Source organism: Sarcophilus harrisii, chromosome 2 (assembly GCF_902635505.1).
Source record: "Sarcophilus harrisii chromosome 2, mSarHar1.11, whole genome shotgun sequence".
NCBI classification, from domain to species: domain Eukaryota; kingdom Metazoa; phylum Chordata; class Mammalia; order Dasyuromorphia; family Dasyuridae; genus Sarcophilus; species Sarcophilus harrisii.
The window spans coordinates 203523359-203542409 of record NC_045427.1 but is presented as its reverse complement, the minus strand read 5'-3'; the positions used below and the strand labels follow the sequence as shown (position 1 = coordinate 203542409).

Sequence of the window (19051 nt, the reverse complement as noted above, 5' to 3'; positions counted from 1 at the left end):
GGGTTACTGTCCTAAGCTTTAGTTTTTTTTGTGCAGTTGTTTTCAGGGGAAATTCTAGGAACTTGAAAATTTTCAGTTTTTCCAAGTTGGTATGATCTAAAGAAAGATGTGGTCATTGCTCTTCTGAGTATACTTCTGAGTATGAGTGACCACACACACTTTTTTCCATCTGGGAATTATGACCCTTGCTCTCCTGAAGCTGCAATTCGAATTTGCTGGTATTCCTTCTTATCCTGCGCCTGTGACTTGGGCCAATAACCTGGATCCATGATGGGAAATGAAGCAGAATTTTGCACCCACTTTCAGCAGTTTTCCCTAAACATTTGTCTTATTCCTTTTCTATCCATGGGCTAAGAGCTTCTCACTCATTGCTGCCTATTCAATTGCCCCCAAGATCTATACTGGACTGTGCTCCACTCTTGTCCCAATAAGGCAGACTTCTCCTGTTGATCTTCTTATTTATCTTAGACTAGAAAATTGTTTCATTCTGTCTACTTGTTGGTTCTGGTACTTTAGAATTTGTTATGATAATTCATGTGAATGAATCTTTGCTTCTGCCTTTGTGGCTCTGCTGCCCTCCTCCAACCCTTCCCAAGAAAGGGGTATTTCTAAGAAATAATGTAAAAGAAAAAGTAGACAGGACTTAAAGTTTGGATTGGATAGAAATAATACTGATGTGTCCAGCATGGGGATATGGAACAAAATAAAATATTTAAGTTACTAGTGAATCATAGAAATTCAGTGCTGGATTATCCTAGAGATGATCTAGTTCAGAGGTATGAAATATATATATATATATATATATATATATATATCCCACTCCTGAATAATGTTTAAATCATATTAAAATATATTTGGAAAATATTTAACAAAATAAATACAATAAAATATAATTAATTATAATTTGTGGTTTTCTAAGTCAGAATGTAGCCCAAGAAGATTCTTTTACTTGGTTTAGTAATCCCTATTTCTTTTTGAGTTTGATGCCTCTGATCTAATTTAACCCCATAATATTACAAATGGAGCAACTGAGGTCCAGAGAGCTGAATTATCTTGCCCAAGACCTAACAGATAGTTGCAGGTTTTTTTTTTTTTTTTTTGCTCTCTGTTGTTCTTTTGACCATATCATTTCCACTTCCTTAACAATTCAGTATAAAGAGATAGAGATGGGGATACTGAACAATTCTTTGGTGAGGAGAGCATATAAGTTATAGGTGCCAACTCAGATATGTGAGGCAATGTGGTATAATAAAGCCTGAATTGGATTTGGAGTTAGAAAACCTGTATTCAAATCTCACCTCTGATGATTATTAACTTGTGATATAATTAAGATATAAAAGGTTTATGAAATTTAGAGATTCATTTTTGATTGCTGTAAAAGATTTTTCTCTATAGCATATAAGGATATAGTGGAAAGAGCACTGTGTCAGATTTAAGAGACCTAATTTCAAGTCCTAGCTCTGACCCTTATTGGTTGTGTCCCTTTGGGAAAGTTTTTTCAAGCTTATGTGAGCCTTAGTTTGCTGATCCATAAAATGGGGGTAGTAATTTATATACTACATATAAATACAAAATTATAAAACACCTCCTAAGATTTAAGGGAAACATGTAAATTGCAGCATGCTATATAACTGGACTATTATAATTTAATTAGATTAGAATTCCTTCAAATTTTTACTCTCTGACTTTTAGGCTTTTGGCACCCACTTTTCAAAAACAACTTGACAAGAAGGAGAAAGAAGAAATGTATAGCTGCAATGAAAGGTAAGAGGGGAAATGAGATGTGTTTGATTAAATGAAATAATATTTATAAAGCTCTTAATATATTGCCTGGCACATAGTAGGGCTCTATAATGGCTTATTCCTTCTTCCCTCTTGCTGAAGGAGGTTGATACACATAAAAGGGATACAAGAAAACATGTACATTCCACTTTACTAATATCTGCTGATGTTCACTTTAAATCTGATTCAGCATTGTACACAGTAACTGCAAGATTATATGATGATCAATTTTGATGGACTTGGCTATTCTCAGCAATGTGGTGATTCAAGATAATTCTAATAGACTTGGGATGGAAAATGTGATTCACATCCAGGGAGAGAATTATGGAGACTGAATGTAGATCAAAGCATAGTATTTTCACCTTTTTTGTTTATTTGCTTTTGCATTCTTGTGGTTTTTTCCCCCCTTGGGCCTGATTTTTTTTTAATATAACATGACTAAAATGGAAATAGGTTTAAAAGCATTATACATGTTTAACCTCTATTAAATTGCTTGCTGTCCTGGGGAGGGGAAGGTAAAGGAGGGAGGGAGAAAAATTTGCACAAATGATATGGAGGGAAAAAAGGAAAGATTTCTAGGAAATGAAGCTCCCCAGCTTTTCTTAGGAATCCATTATAGCTTTGATAATTATTGGGTCACATCTTAACTTTCTTTTGTTCAGGTCAAATTAAAGAATCATACCCACCTTTTAGTGTGTGTGTGTGTGTGTGTGTGTGTGTGTGTGTGTGTATGTGTGTGTGTGTGTGTGTTTGCTGTTCTTTGTACTTTGCAATTTTTTAAATTGCATGTAGTGCCTGAAAATATAGCTTAATTGAAGTAGACATGTGTGTATGAGTATATATACATATATATGTATCTGTATGTGTGTGTGTATATATGTATGTATATACATGACCATGTATGTGTATACACACACACACACATACCAGAAAAAATCTGATTCATAGAAGTAAGACTATATACATAACTGTTTCCAAGAAATAGCCTTTATTCAGGCATAGCACAACTTCTATATGACCCACAGTTGTAGGAACTATACATTTCATTTGAGGTAGACCGAAGAAACAAGAGCTTCTAATAGATACTCGAGACTGAGTTCAACAGGTCTTTGATACCTTTGAATACAACAATCATGAATAGGTCTGATAAAATTGAACACAAAATTTATAAAAATTTCCTTGGTATCAGAGACCAGAGTTATGTATATATTGTCATTCCAGCTGTCTCAGTCTTCTTTATTCCTTCCTTCCTCTGGAGAGAATACCTCGGTGTAATTTTCTTATATCAGTGCCTTATATGCCTTTATCAAGGCCTCTGATCCATTCCTTTCTGTCTCCTTTGGGAGTGTGGTTCCTTGAAAGTTCATATTTTGTGTTTTAACTTAGTTTCCATCAAGTGGTTTCTTCTCTATTACCTTCAAATATTATCAAATTCTCTTAATATTTTAAAAAATTAAGTTAAAAATTTCTAATGAACAAAAATATATATTTCTTCTATGTCTCCTTTCATTGGAAAAAATTTTTTTTAACAAATATATGTAGTGAAGCAAAATCAATTCCACGCTGGCCTTGTACAATATGTATATTTCTCAATCAGAACCTTGAACCCATCATTTTTCCATCAGATAGGTAGTATATTGCAGCCTGAATCCTCTGGAATCATGGAATAATGGTTGGCCATTTCTTTGCTTACAATTTTTAAGTCCTTCAAAATTGTTTTTACAATATTATCATTGTATAAATTGATCTCCTGGTTTTATACTCATTTCACTCTATATCACTTCATACAAGTTTTCCTAAGTTTCTCCAAAACTGTTTCATCATTTCTTATATCATAGTATAATAGTATTTCATTATTAGGCAATTTATTCAAGCATCATTCAAATCTTAAGTTCCCTTTAGTTTCCATTCTTTGCCACTATAAAAAAAACGAACCATTATAAATATTTTTGTACATATGGGTTCTTTTCCTCTTTCTTTGATCATTTTGACTTAGTATATTATGTCAAAGGGTAGTAATCCTAGGTCATTACTATCCAGCTAGTATTGTTAGATCAAAGGGTATCCACAGTTTAGTAACCATTTGGGTATGGTTCCAAATAATACTTTCTAGAAATACCAGACAAAATTTAAAGCTCGCAGCTGTTTTCCACAGCTCCTCCAGTTTGTCATTTGTCAGCTCCTAACTCTTAGCAAAAGTCTTTACTTCTAGAAAAACACTTCAGTGTTTTGAGATAGATGGAAAAAAGTTTGTCTTTTTTTCTTCTTGGGATATTTCTTTCTTTAGTTATTAACTTCTATCAGTATTTTCCCATAAATAAAACCCTGTCTAGTGATTGTTGGTGATTACCATTGTTTCTAAGACAAAGGTAAAACAAGGAGAAGGTAAACAATTTTTTCTTATTCCATGCTCAGGAAAAAGGCTTTAGGATCTCGGAGAGGGATTCATGGAAGTGAAGGAGACAGATTAATGCCTGAGGTTTGGGGGCTTCAGCAACCTTCTAGCATTTGCTTTGGTACCCATTTGGCCTAAGGAGCTTTGTCCCTTAAGGACTAACCCACTTTTTGTGGTACTTGCCTCTTGCTTTTTTTTTTTTCCTACTCTATATGATTTTTTTTTTAATAGTTTCTCAGTCTCTAAGATCCATGTGGCTTCCTACAGCTTTTTTTTATTCAGGGCTATGTTTCTTTTGCTCATCAAGTCAGGAAGTGGAAACTCCATGGATTCCATCTCCAGGACTCAGAGGACTGATATCTAGAGTTCCATATATGTAGTAAGTGCTTTACAAATGCTTTATAGATCTTTATATATCCAAAGGTCATGATGAAGTGTGGCCTCTTATTTTTTGTCTTATTGGATTACTTTCTTATTGATTCATTCAAGCCACTAATTTGTATGTAATCCTCTAGCTTGAGTGCATTTTTCAAGTAGTTTAACACCTTGGTTTGTGCCCTTTTCCCCCTCTGATTAAGTCAGTGAAAGACCAATTATATCAAAATAATAAATCAAAATTCATTGAGATTTTTCTCTACTTTGTTCAGAGCATCCAGCTATGATAAAAGAATGTAGCATTTTATTTTCTCACGTGTGATAGTATTTTGTTTCTTCCAATTACATGTAAAAATAGTTTTCAACAATTAATTTTTATAGAATTATGAGTTCCAAATTTTTCGCTTCCTTCCATTCCCTTTCCCCTTTCCAAGACAGCAAGCAATCTGATCTAGGTTATACATGCATAATCATGTAAAAATATTTCTATACTAGTCATATAGTCAGAACAAAAGGGTGAAACCATGAGAAAGAAAAAAAAGTGAAAATAATATGCTCCAATCTGCCTTCAGACTCTGAATGTGTACTAGAATTATTTTGGATCACTATTGCTGAGAGGAGCTAAGCCTCATAGTTGATCATCACATAATCTTGCTGTTATTTGTGCAATATTTGTTCTCCTGGTTCTGCTTGCTTTAATTAGCATTAGTTCATTTAAATTTCCAGATTTTTCTGAAATTTGCCTGCTCATCATTTTTTTTATAATAATGGCTTTTTATTTTTTAAAATACATGCAAAGATAATTTTCAACATTCAACATTCACAACCTTGTGTTCCAAATTTTTCTGTCTCCTTCTCCCTCAGAAGAACTATGGAAAAGTATACTTGAAACAAAGATATAGCAGGGTGTTTACTCTGTGTGATTGATGAGATAATGGCTCTCACATATACTTAGTACTTAGTGTAATATGGTAATGTAATGATTCTACAATTGGCACATGCTCAGTGTGCTGTAGTGATGTAATTTAATTAAGATATTTAAGGACTGAGAGGACTGGAGACAGACAGAGAGTGAGCACAGACGCCAGACTCCATCCTTGACTATCCTCGTGGTGAGTTTCCTGCTAAGACCAAGGCCCATCCAGTGGTCCTCTAAAAAGCTAGTCCAGACATTACAAACTATAGTATTACATTTCATTTATATACTACACCTTGTTCAGCCATTCCACAATTGATGGGCACATGTGAGTCCTTTTCCTTCTTTTATGATCTCGAGCCTATAGCATTTTAAGATGAGTGTCTAGACAACTCTCTTACTTTTCTATACTTTAGAATTAGATAGGACCTTCAGTGGACCCTAATTGCTTGTGCCCCAGTTTTTAAGATCCTGTACTGTATAATTACAGCTTTGTCTTATTTCAAATACAATTTATTCTAAACAAACTGTAATACTGGTTTTTCCTCAATCCTGTCCTTCCTTTTCCCATCTCTGTACATTCACATAGGCCCTTTCCCATACCTCGAATACAAAATTTTCTTGTTTGCCTGTCAAACTTCTTCCTTTCTTTCAATGGTACATCCTCTATTAATTTGTCTAATCTCCCTAATTCCAAATTTTCTCTTAGTCTTCAAATTTTTCTGACACATTTTATATTAGTATTTTTCTCCTCTCATAGGTTATATGATACTTTTATAATGCTTTGCATTATAATTATTAAACAAGTATGCCATGGGGATATCGAACTCAATATGTTCAAAATAGAACTCATTGTTTCCCCTTAATATCACTCCTCTCCCATACTTGCCTATTACTTACTGTTGAAAGTATCATTATTCCCTCCCACCACTTCAGTAATCTAATTTTGCACTTTTGATTTCCTACTCAGTTTTCACCCTCACTCATCTGCTATGTTCACTTAGTTGTCAAATTTTGTAATTTTTTTCTCCATATAACATCATATATCCCTCTGTTGTCATGCATCACCTTTTGTCTAGATGGCTGCTAAAGTGATTTATCTAAAAGGTAATCTTTTTTTTCTGTATTCAAGAAATTCCATTGATTCATTATTTCTAGGATCAAATATAAACTCCCTTATTTTGCATTTAAACTTATTAAAAAACCTGATTCTTTCCCAATTTTCCAAACTGCTCACTCCTTACACTCTAAAGTCCAGCCATACTTACTAATTGCCTTTTTCTAATATATTATATTTCATCTCCTTTCTCCAAACCTAGGAATTGGCTGTCACTTTGTTTTAAAATGCTTCCCCTCTTCATCTTCATCTTTTAGCATTCCTGAATGGTTTTAAGACTAAATTCAAGTATAACCTTCTTTAGCAGAGTTTTTATAGTCCCACTACTTGCTTGTGCTTTTCTCTCTAAATTTACCACTCTTCAATTCTGTATATGTCATGTATATATTTTAAAACCTCAAAATAACTAATGAACTGTTTTGTTTTAAGGTTTCTCAATGATTTTTATGACATAGAAATACTTAGCAGAGGTGGATATGGCCAAGTGTTTAAAGGAATTCACAAACTTGACAACAAATCCTATGCAATTAAACGTGTTAAATTTGATAATGAGTAAGTAGAGAACTTTAAAGTTACTTTTAAGGCAATATTAATTCTGTAGTATTGCTTTCTGTGCTTAAAATATTGCAGTTTTTAAAAACTGGGAGGGTCAATATGGAATAGTATCTCTTCTGATTATTATTATATATATTATTATTAAATTTGCTCTTGTTTCTTTTTAGCCTTTCTTAAATATGACCTGGCTCTCTCAGTAGATAGTGAAAATTTATTCATTAATTCAACAAATATTTATTCAGTGGTGGCTATATGCTAGATACTATAAAAAGGAATATAATTTGAGATTCACCCAATTTCTCCCTCATTGTAATGGGTTTATTGATGTTGTTTGAAGATAAATTCATTTAATAGAGGTTGTCTCTAATAGTAGGAAGATAATATCTTAATTCAGAGCTGGAAGGGATTTTAGAAGCCATTTATTCCAGACATCTCATTTTACTGAGGATAAATTAAAACCCAAAAATGTGTGATGACTTTTCCTGTAGCATAACAGTAGCAAATGGCAAAACTGAAATTTTATTGAAAAATGCTATGTGCAGTGTGCACTGTATTAAATTCTAAGGAAAATAGAATGGATATATACAGACAAATATAGAGTAGATCATGATCTAGAATGAAAACTGTTTCTTCTAATCTTTCTCTTTTAAACTAGGAAAGTAAGGCGTGAAGTAAAAGTTTTGGCCAAACTTGATCATGAAAATATTATTAAATATAATCTGTGTTGGGATGGAGATGATTGTGATACTGAAGAGAGTGGACATTTTTCCAGGTAATTCTACTTTTCAAAAATCTCTAATATTAGTAATTTAATTATATACAACAATGTAGAAAGAATCAGTGTTTTCTTCTGTCATATATTGTGTTCTTGATATAAAATAGTATCTATAGGAAAAATATATCTTTTGATCTTCAATCATAAAATTAAGTATTTGGGTATGAAAGTAAAATGTTAGAAACTTTAAAAAGAAATATGAAACTGTTATGACTACTGATATTATTTAACTATTTAAAATTACTGAATGTTAGCTTATTTTAGATATGTCAGTCTTATTCCGTATTCTACTTGACTTAACAAAGATTTATTAATTTTTGTTATGTGCCAGGTATTGTGCAGAATGTAGGAATACAAAGACAAAAATAAAACAGACCTAAATCTCGAGAAGTTTACTACATATTTACATTTGACATCATTATATTAAAATTTTTAACAAGTTAAATTTACCAAGTGTATTTTAGGATTGGCCTAAGAAGGTTTATGGTGAGAGTATGCAGTGACCTTATGTAAACCTAGATCATACTTTAAAAAAAAAATAATAGATTTTTATTTTTCAAAATACATGCAAAGACAATTTCCAAAATTTGCCCCTGTAAAATCCCACATTCCAGTTTCTTCTCCCTTCCTTTTCTCTCCCTTACACAGCAATTAATTGAATATAGGTTAAACATGTGCAGTTCTTCTACACATATTGCCACATTTATCATGCTGCACGAGAAAAATTAGATCAAAAAGGAAAAAAATGAGAAAGCAAAACCAAACCAAAACAAAACCCCAAGAAAGCAAACAACAACTAAAAAAAGGTGAAAAAATACTATATTATGACCAATATTCAGTCCCTATAGTTCTCTTTCTGGATGCAGATGGGTCTCTCCATCACAAGTCTATTGGAATTGTCTTGAATCTCCCCATTGTTGAAAAGAGCCAAATCCATCATAGTTGTAGATCAAGCATTTTTTATTATTTGTAAAAACATAAAAGAGAAGAGATGGATGAATTAAAATAATGTACAGGATCATTTTAGATTTTAGACTTTTTCTCTCTATCTCTCTGCTTAGAAAACCACATACTATCTCAATAATTTGGTATTTGGGCATAGGAAAACAGGAGAAAATTCTCAGTTACCACAGATTAATTAAAGAAGTGGAAAATCAGCAAAATGAAACATTCATTCATGCAGTGTTGACTTCAAATGAAGCTCAAATTAGGATGAGCTGCACTAATTTATGAAAGTTTGAACCATTTCAATCTTTAAATGATGACTTACTTCACTAAAGTTTAAAAAATGACTTCAACATTCCCGTAGATCTTTTCAAACATCCAAAATATATGACTGCAAACTATAGCCCATGTTTTCTAAAACATTTAAGCTAAGTTTAATATCAGATATGTTTACTGGTTTAGTTGATTTTGTTCAACTTTATTTTAAAGTTTTTGTTATAAGAGATGGTTCACTTGTGAGGGGATAAGAGAGAGATATATACATACATGCATACATATATTTATTTATTTTTGTGAAGCAATTGGGATTAAGTAACTTGCTTAGGGTTACACATCTAGTAAGTATTAAGTATCTGAAGTTGGATATGAACTCAAGTCCTCCTGACTCCAGAGCTTGTGTTCTATTCACTGTGCCATCTATCTGTTCTCTGGGAGGAATATATTTAGAAATGAATGTGAGATAAAATCAAAATACATCAACAAAAATAAGATTTACACTTCTTTAAAATGTAAAAATAATAAAAAAGAAAGAAAGAAAGAAAGAAAAAAGCCAGGTATTTTAAAATAATCTCCAAACCTTATCTGAAATGAACCTATAAAATTCAGGATTCAGGACCATGAACTGGATATTAGTTATTATACAATATACATACATACTTTATATGTGTACATGCCATATAGATAGATATGCAAATACATATATGTGATACACACACACAACATTTACACACATTTATACTCACATACAATATGGATATATATATATATATGTGAAAATATATATACACACACATAATTTTATACATACATATACCTATCTATAATATAAATTTCAAGCAGGGTGACATACAGAAATAAAATTCTCTCATCCAGAAGCTTCTGATAGGAGTAAAATCACAGATCTAATGTCTCTATCGCTGTTTCAAAGTATAAAAAATTTATAGATTTCATAACATTTTGCAGATTTTAAATCACTACAGAAACTCATCTTCCCTGAGCTCCTTAAGGGGAGGGACTGTTTCATTTTTGTCTTTGTATTTTCAGCACCCTGAAAATACACACAAAGGCTGAAACATAGTAGTTTTTTTGAACCAATTAATTTTTTATTCAGTGAAAAAAAAATTGCCAAAGACAAAAATTCATTTCTGTAATTACCAATTATTACTCATTTGTAGATCAAATTTAGGGGAAGTCAACTTGAAAAGCTGGCTGTGGACAGAATTATGAAGGTGTTTAAAAGTATTTTATCATGTCAACAAGCTTTAATCAACCCATTATAATTTATTTTTCTCAATCAACCCATCTTCAATGATAATTTGCTATTTCCTGCATCTTTCCTTGACTTAATGCTCTTCAATTTATAGTATCTCCTGCTGAAGAACTTGAGGAACATTTCTTCTCTGTTCCCCCTCAAGTTCGATTCTCACTATTTTCCCTCTTGTAGATTAATTCTCTGCTCTCTTACAAAGATTGGTTACTTCCAATTGAGCGGTTTCAGTGGTTTTAGTGGTTTCAGATTTAGATCAAGAAAGGATCTTAGAACTTAGCTTGTCTAATTCATTATTTTACAGTTTAGGAAATTTAAGCTTACAAAGATTAAACTTGCTCAAGATTACACTAATAGTGACAAAATAGGATTTAAATTTAGGTCTTTCCTCTCCAAAATGAATACTCTTTTGGCTCTATTATTCTATCTCTCTAAACTTTAATCTTTTAAGAGTTTAACTAGGAAGTATTATTCTCCTTTAGCTTTTTGATTCAATTGAATTATTACATTTATATTTGTATTCTGATGCTTTTTAAAAATCTTTAGGAAAATGTGTTCCATCACAAAAAGTGCATTTTAATTGGTTTTAATATTTTGGATTTTACCTTTAGGTCAAAGATAAAATGCCTCTTTATCGTAATGGAACTCTGTGAAAGGGGAACATTAAGGGATTGGATTGATTGTAGAAGAGGTAGTGAGTTAGATAAAGCTTTGCCTTTGAATTTATTTCAACAAATAACAGCAGGAGTGGACTATATACATTCAAACAATTTAATTCACAGAGACCTTAAGGTAAGTAACAATGAAGCTTTTATTTCTTGAAGTTGAATATTTTTGGAAGTAGATAACTGTAAATCAGTTCCTTTGTACATGAATGTGTTCATTTGTAATTCATCAGTGGCATTACTCAATCCAGATGAGTAAATTTTTTTATGCTCATTGACCATTTCCTATAAATAAATATATGTATACAATCTTATTTAGTATCTTCAATCCTTCACCAATCTATGAAAAGGTGTATAACATGTTGCACCATGAGTCCTCTGGAATCTTGGTTAGTTATTATGTTTGATCAGAGTGCCTGCCTTTCAAAATAGTTTGTTTTTATAACAAGGTGGTATATTTTGTTCTGTTTTTGCTCATTTCATGCTGTATCAGTTCTTATAAGTCTTTGTATGTTTCTCTGAAATCATCCCTATCATAATTTCTTATAGCACAACAGTAGTCCATTAATTTATGTATCATAATTATTTCAGTTATTTCCCAATTGATAGGCACTATCTTATTTTCAAATCTTTGCCACCTCAAAAAGAGCTGTTATAAATATTTTTGTATATTCTGAGAGGTTTTTTCCTTAGGACTAATTTCTTCCATAATCTGCCTTTCCTCTTATTTCTTTGTCTCCCTTCTCCCCTTTATGTCCCATTTCCCTCTTTAGAGAAATATATTTTTCTATCTAAATCTGTGTGTATATGTATTCTTCCTTTCTCTGACCAGTTCAGAAGAGAGTGGTTTCAAGTGTCACCTACTCACTCCACTTCTCCCGAGGCTTGTAATTTGTTCTCTAATTACATAGGGAGCAATTAGATAATTTTCCCCTAATTAGATAATTTTCTCTAACTTTCCTCTCCCTTTTGCCCCTTATTATATTCTTTTTCTCTTCCATTTCCAGTTTTTCTTTAAAGATTATCAAAACATAACAAAAACATTGCCAAGTTCTCTGTGTTATTAGACTCCTGTGACCTCTTATGATGAAAGAGTTCTGTGGGGTGCATGTATGATCTCTGCATATTAGACTTATTGTTAATAATAAAATTACTCACAAATGTACCACTTTCATGTTTATGAACTCTAAAATTCCCTTATCTGATCACAGCCTACTGGCATTCTACCTCTGCTTTTAGAACTAAACTTGTTCTTCATCTACATTTTGACCTCTAATTCCTTGATGCCTCAGTTATCTCTCAGACCATCACCCATATGTATGTGTGTTTATTTGTCTATATGTGTATATATGTACACAAATATATATGTATGTATGTGTGTGTGTATGTGTGTACACTCTTTGCTTGTGTCTCATTGCTCATTTGTGCTAAAATCCAGTTATTTCAATTTAGGAAAACTTCCCGGACTGCTTAGTATAGATAGTAAGTCCAAATCTTTAAAAATGCTTATGAATCTCATCTAGAACACTAGAAGAAATATTTGGAACAATTTACATGAACATCATGATGTCATCCACTTAGATGAGCATCTGGAAGGTTTTACCTCCCTATTCAATTTAGACTCTGTGCTGGATATCCTCCCTTTTGGAAACAAAACACCTTTGAATCAGTCAGTCAATTCTTAAACATTGATGCTATTATCCAGGTACTGTACTAAGCTCCGGAGTTACAAAGAAAGGCAAAAGACAGTTACTGTTTTTCAGAAGCTCATAGAGGGAAATATATGCAAACAACTATGAACAAATATGGGACAATCAGGATGAATTGAAAGTAATCAACAGGGGGAAGATAGTAGAATTAGGGGGAATCAGAAAAAGTATCTTCCTGTAGAAAAAATTCATAATGATGAATTTTCTGTATTTAATATGTAAAGAAATGAAACTCCAAGAACTCAGTTAAGTCCCAATGTCTGCCTCATTACTAAGAGAGATAACTGTAGCTTTGTTCACTTTATCTTGCTAGAAGCAGCTATCCATGACATTTCAACAGCCAATCAGTGAGCCACTCCGGTCAAATGACATAGAGCATAAAACATGTTTATTGTGAAATATGTAGTATGATTAGTTTTTAATAGTTTCAAGAATGCCAATTTTGAATCTCTTGATTCTGAATACTTTGGTTTTGGATAAAAGTTATAGAATCATAGAATTTTAGATCTGGGAAGAACTTAAGAGATTATTCAGGACAATCCTTTCACTTTCCAGAAAAGGAAACTGAGGCTCAGAGAAGGAAGATCACATAGGTGGTAAGGGGTAAGATAAAGCCAGGATTAAAAACTCACATCTTCTGACTTGAAATTTGTGGCTTTTTTTCACTAATCTATGCTGCCTTTAATATCAGGCAATCTATTCCATTGAAAATGTTGAAAACCAAGCCAAGAATTAGAGATAGAAATTGTGCAAATGTGATTCATATTTCCAGAGCTAATAGGTTTTTGAGCTAATCTGAAAATCATTCAGTCCAACCCTCTCATTTTCACACGAGGAACCTAAGGCCAGGAAAGTAAGGTAAATTTCTCCAAGTTATATAGCTAGTAAGGTGCTGATCTAGGATTTGAATCTATATCTTATAATTCCAAAACCCTTGCAACACCCCTACCAGCATACTGCATGCTTTCTGTCTCTCTCTAAACAAGGCAATTGAGGTCAAGTAACTTGCCCAGGGTCACACAGCTGGTAAATTGAACTCTGGTCCTCCTGACTCATGGGCTGGTGTTGTATTCACTGTGCTATCTAGCTGCCCCATGCTAGCTCTTTAAATGTTCAAAATCTATCACAGGAATAGATATAAAATAAGAAATTATTTTTATTTCCTTTTAGCCATCTAATATATTTTTAGTAGATGAAACCAAAATAAAGATTGGTGACTTTGGACTTGTTACCTCATTGAAAACTAAAGATGATCGGACAAAAGGTGTAGGAACACTTCTTTATATGAGCCCAGAGCAGGTAAGCTATTTTTTAGTTAATTTAAAGATACGTATTTTTATTTTAAAATTTAAAATGTTTATTTAATATATTTGTGGTAAACTGTCCCCACAATGAATCTTTTTTTATTAAACCTTTTTATTTACAAAGCATATGCATTGGTAATTTTTCTAATATTGACCCTTGCAAAACCTTTTGTTCCAAATTTTTCCCCTCCTTCTCCTCAGCCTAGGGGAGACCCTAGCTGGCAACTAGTCCAATACATGTTAAATGTGTTGAAATACATGTTAAATCCAATATATATATATATATATACATATTTATACGGTTATCTTGCTGCACAAGAAAAATCAGATCAAGAGGAATAAAAAGAAAAACTAAAAAAGAAAACAAAATGCAAGCAAATAACAACAGAGTGAAAATGCTATGGTGGCTTCCACACTCTATTCCCATGGTTCTCTTTTTGGGTGTAGATGGCTCTCTTCACACTGAATAAGTGGAACTGGTTTGAATCCTCTCATTGTTGAAAAGAGCCACATCCATCAGAATTGATAATCATATAGTTTGTTGTTACCGTGTATAATGATCTCCTGGTTCTGCTCATTTCACTTAGCATCAGTTTATGTAAGTCTCTCCAGGCCTTTCTGAAATCATTCTGTTGGTCATTTCTTACAGAAATAACATTTATATGCCATAATTTATTCAGTTATTCTCCAACTGATGGACACCCACTCAGTTCCCAGTTTTTTGCTATTAGAAAAAGGGCTGCCACAAACATTTTTGCACATGTGGGTCCTTTTCCCTCTTTTAAGATCTCTTTGGGATATAAGCCCAGTAGAAACACTGCTAAGTCAAAGGGTATGCACAGTTTGATAACTTTTTGAGCATAGTTCCAAATTGTTCTCCAGAATGGTTGGATTCATTCACAGTTCCACCAACAATGTATCAGTGTCCCAGTTTTCCCACATCCCCTCCAACATTCATCATTATCTGACAGGTGTATAGTGGTATACACTAAGACACTAAGTGGTGGCTTAATTTGCATTTCTCTGATCAATAGTGATTTGGAGCATTTTTTCATGTGACTACAAATAGTTTCAATTTCTTCATCTGAAAATTGTCTGTTTATATCCTTTGACCATTTATCAACTGGAGAATGGCTTGAACTATTATAAATTTGAATCAATTCTCTATATATTTTAGAAATCAGGCCTTTATCAGATCCTTTGGATGTAAAAATGTTTTCCCAGTTTATTGCTTCCCTTCTAATTTTGTCTGCATTAGTTTTGTTTGTACAAAAACTTTTTAACTTAATATAATCAAAATTATCTGCTTTGTGATCAATAATGATGTCTAGTCCTACCTCCACCACAAATCTGAGAGGTAAACTATCCTATGTTCTTCTAATTTGTTTATAATATCATTATTCATGTCTAGATCATGAACCCATTTTGACCTTATCTTATGTGTTGTGTGAATCAATGCCTACTTTCTGCCATACTAGTTTCCAATTTTCCCAATTGATTTTGTCAAATAGTGAATTCTTATCCCAAAAGCTGGGGCCTTTAGGTTTGTCAAATACTAGATTGCTATAGTCCCAATGAATCTTTTTTGCAAGTTAAATATGCATGTCAGATTTACCTGACAGTTTGGAGAGTCTTGTGTTGTGGGGAGGTGTATTATTGTCCTTCCCCACCTGCCACCTCATCACACCAAGCTTTCTCTATTTCATTAGTTGATCCCCATACTCACTGATGTCATTGAAGGCTGACCCATTAGTACATTGTCAGTACTTGGAAAAAAATTTAAAAAGGAAAGTTAACACATGCTAACTATAGTACTTATCTTGTTTTATGATTTTCTCAGAAGATATTTTGCTGTTTATTTTGTTTCTTGTCTATATTTAGTCCCATTGCACATTTTTATAAGACCAGAGTCATAATGAAGAAAAATGGGCATATTACTGACTGTGTTAGATCTGAACTTATAAAATGGCTTTTCAACTAAGAATTCTATCAGTTTTTAAGATCTATATAGGTCAGCATTTTTTTTTATAATTTTTATGTTTTTTATTTTACTGTAAATTCTAATATGTTCAACTTACTACATTACATCTCATTCTCCTGAAATAGTCAGGAACATGTTCTGTCAAATACTTTTGTGATATTCTTTCCAAAAGACATATGGATATATAGATGAATAAGAATAATCATGAATTTTTTTTCTTTCAGATCTTTTCCCTAGAATATGGGAATAAAGTGGATATTTTTTCATTGGGATTAATTCTTTTTCAACTTCTTTATATAAGTGCAACTGTTCAGGAGATATCAAAGGTAAATACTCTAATGAAAGCATTATTAAGTATATTTCAGCTTATAGCTATTTCCCATGGATAATAATGTGGTAGAAAGAATAAAAGGACAAGGGTCCTTATCTTTTCTGTATCATAGACCCCTTTGACAGTCTGATTAATCTTGCAAATCTCTTCTCAAAATAGTGCTTTTGAATACATGAATTTAATAATAATGATAATAGCTAACATATAGCACTTACTACGTGTCAGGCATTATGACCAGTGCTTTAAAATTATCTCATTTGATCCTCACAACAACCTTGAGAAGATGGTGCTATTATCCCCATTTTACTTATGGGGAAACTGAGGCAAACAGAAGTTAAATAACATGTCCAGAACCGTATAGCTATGTGTCTGAGGGTAGATTTGAACTCTGGTCTGCCTGATTTCAGACCTCTCTATGAATAATATTGAAATGTAGATGTAATTTTTTTCCCATCCAAGTTCTCAAATCCTTTGGGGGAGGTGGTAGAGTATCTATAGATACCTAGGATTAAGAACCTCTGGTTTTGACTATTATCAATAACTATGAGTTTGCTATTCAATAGAATATAACTTTTTCATTCACTTTTTATTTTGGTAAACCTTTACTCTTTTTCTAGAACCATCCATTATATTAAATTAGAGTAGTGGTTTCTCTCATATAGATAAGTTTAGGGAAATGGCAACAGGCATTTTCTATGAATAAATTCATTCTGTAACCATTTATAAAGTTCTAGCAATGGCCTCTAGTGCCCTGTGTTAGAAGCTAGAAGTAGAAGGAAGAAAAGGAAACAAGTTCTCTGAGGCAGCCTGCTAATGATGATAGTGGCAGTATAGGATAGCACCTAGGGAAGAGTATATCTTCTCTTTTTGACTTAGATATATACTCATTCAGGCAGGAAGTTGGAGTGTATAAATAAAAGATTCCTGATTGATGCATGAACAGTATGTATTTTCAGTAAACTGGGAAACGGCAGAAAAAAAAATACCTTTGTAAAAAATTTTCTGTAGGTTTAATAAATGCTAAATATTTCTGCTCAGAAAAATCTATTACTAAAAATAGTGTTTTCTTACTTTTTCAGATCTGGGAAAATGTGAAAATGTGTATTTTTCCAGAAGAATTCATCAAGAAGTACCCTAAGGAGGTATGAATTTTTAAAGAATCAGAAATTTGTTTATGTCAATTTTTAATTTTTTTTTAAACTGAGACTTTTATAACCATTTCAGCAAATGATGATAGTGAAGCTACTTTCAAAAAACCCTGAAGACAGACCTAAAGCGTCTAATATTCTGAGGATCCTGAAGGCATGGGAGAAAGAAGAAAATGGTAGAGAGATTGTGTATCCACATACTTATTAGGTGCTTTATTGATGTGGTTGTGCTCTTATTCCCACCTCTTACTTATTTTGCGATTTCTGGAATGTACAGAAAAGAATTGTTTTGATTGTTCTGTCATTTATTTTACTTGTATCTGACTTATGACCCCACTTGGGGGATTCTTGGAAAAAACTCTGGAGTGGTTTGTCATTTCCGTCTCCAGGTCATTTTATAGTTGAAGAAACTGAGACAAATAAAATTAAGTGATAACTTATTTAATGTCACACAGCTAGTAAGGGTCTGAGGTCAGATTTGAACTCAGCAAGACATGTCTTTTTGACTCTAGGCTGTACACGGTAGCCACTGTACCACCTAATTGATCTGGAGAGCATTAGATACTTTCTAATTATTTTTAATGCCATTTTTTATTAATGTAGTAATTCCTTAATTTTTTATTCCATTTTCAAGTTTAGTTTTTTTTTTTAAAGAAGTTTCCATCTATCATTGATTTTTCTTTGGCTTACTTATGTTTTTCAAAAGTAATAAAGGTCTCTGAAATTTGATTATCAAGCAGCCATTAAATTCAGATTTTACTCTTTTTTCCACTTTCAGTCTTATTAATCTCACCTTTGATTTTCAGGATTTCTAATTTAGTGCTTAATTAGGGATTTTTAAGTTGTTATTTTAAAAGATGTTTTTAGTTGCATGCCAAATCGTTGATCTATTCTTTTTCTGTTTTGTTAATGGAATTTAGAGAAACACAATTTCCCCTAAATTCTGCTTTAGCTGTATCCCATAAGTTTTAGGATGTCTTATTGTTGTCTGTTTTCTAAAATAATTTTTAAATTTATTTCATTATCTGTCTCCCAACCATATATAAAATTTATTTAACAATAATTTTTTTAATAATATTTTCTTTTCCAAAAACATGTAAAGGTAGTTTTCAACATTAATTTTTGCACATTTTTTGTTCCAAATTTTTTCTCCTTCTTTCCTTTTCTTCTCTCCATGACAGCAAGAAATCTGATAGAGGTTATACATGTACAATGCTTGTAAACATATTTTCCTATTTGTCATTAACAATCATTTTTTTAAAAATTAAATTTCAAATCTCTTCTTTTTTTTTTTAATTATAACTTTTTATTGACAGAACCGCTGGGGTAATTTTTTTACAACATTATCCCTTGCACTCTCTTCTGTTCCAACTTTTCCCCTCCCTGCCTTTACCTTCTCCCCCAGATGGCAAACAGTCCTATACATGTTGAATATATCACTGTATATCCCAGATACAATATATGTGTGCAGAACCGAACAGTTCTCTTGTTGCACAGGGAGAATTGT

General features: G+C 32.3%; 1 protein-coding gene across 4 annotated transcripts in view; it reads left to right on the top strand.

The window, feature by feature from the left end:
* EIF2AK2 (eukaryotic translation initiation factor 2 alpha kinase 2) overlaps window positions 1–17985 on the top strand; it is a 60505-nt gene extending 42520 nt beyond the window's left edge. For all 4 annotated transcript variants that reach the window (XM_023495488.2, XM_023495487.2, XM_012540775.3 and 1 more), the window contains 8 exons: window positions 1693–1764; window positions 7015–7137; window positions 7796–7912; window positions 11018–11198; window positions 13951–14079; window positions 16290–16391; window positions 17476–17538; window positions 17621–17985. In XM_023495488.2, the coding sequence (XP_023351256.2) occupies window positions 1693–1764; window positions 7015–7137; window positions 7796–7912; window positions 11018–11198; window positions 13951–14079; window positions 16290–16391; window positions 17476–17538; window positions 17621–17752 (919 nt within the window). In that variant the 3' untranslated portion in view covers window positions 17753–17985. The remainder of the gene's footprint in view (window positions 1–1692; window positions 1765–7014; window positions 7138–7795; window positions 7913–11017; window positions 11199–13950; window positions 14080–16289; window positions 16392–17475; window positions 17539–17620) is intronic.
* Window positions 17986–19051: the final 1066 nt, after the last annotated feature.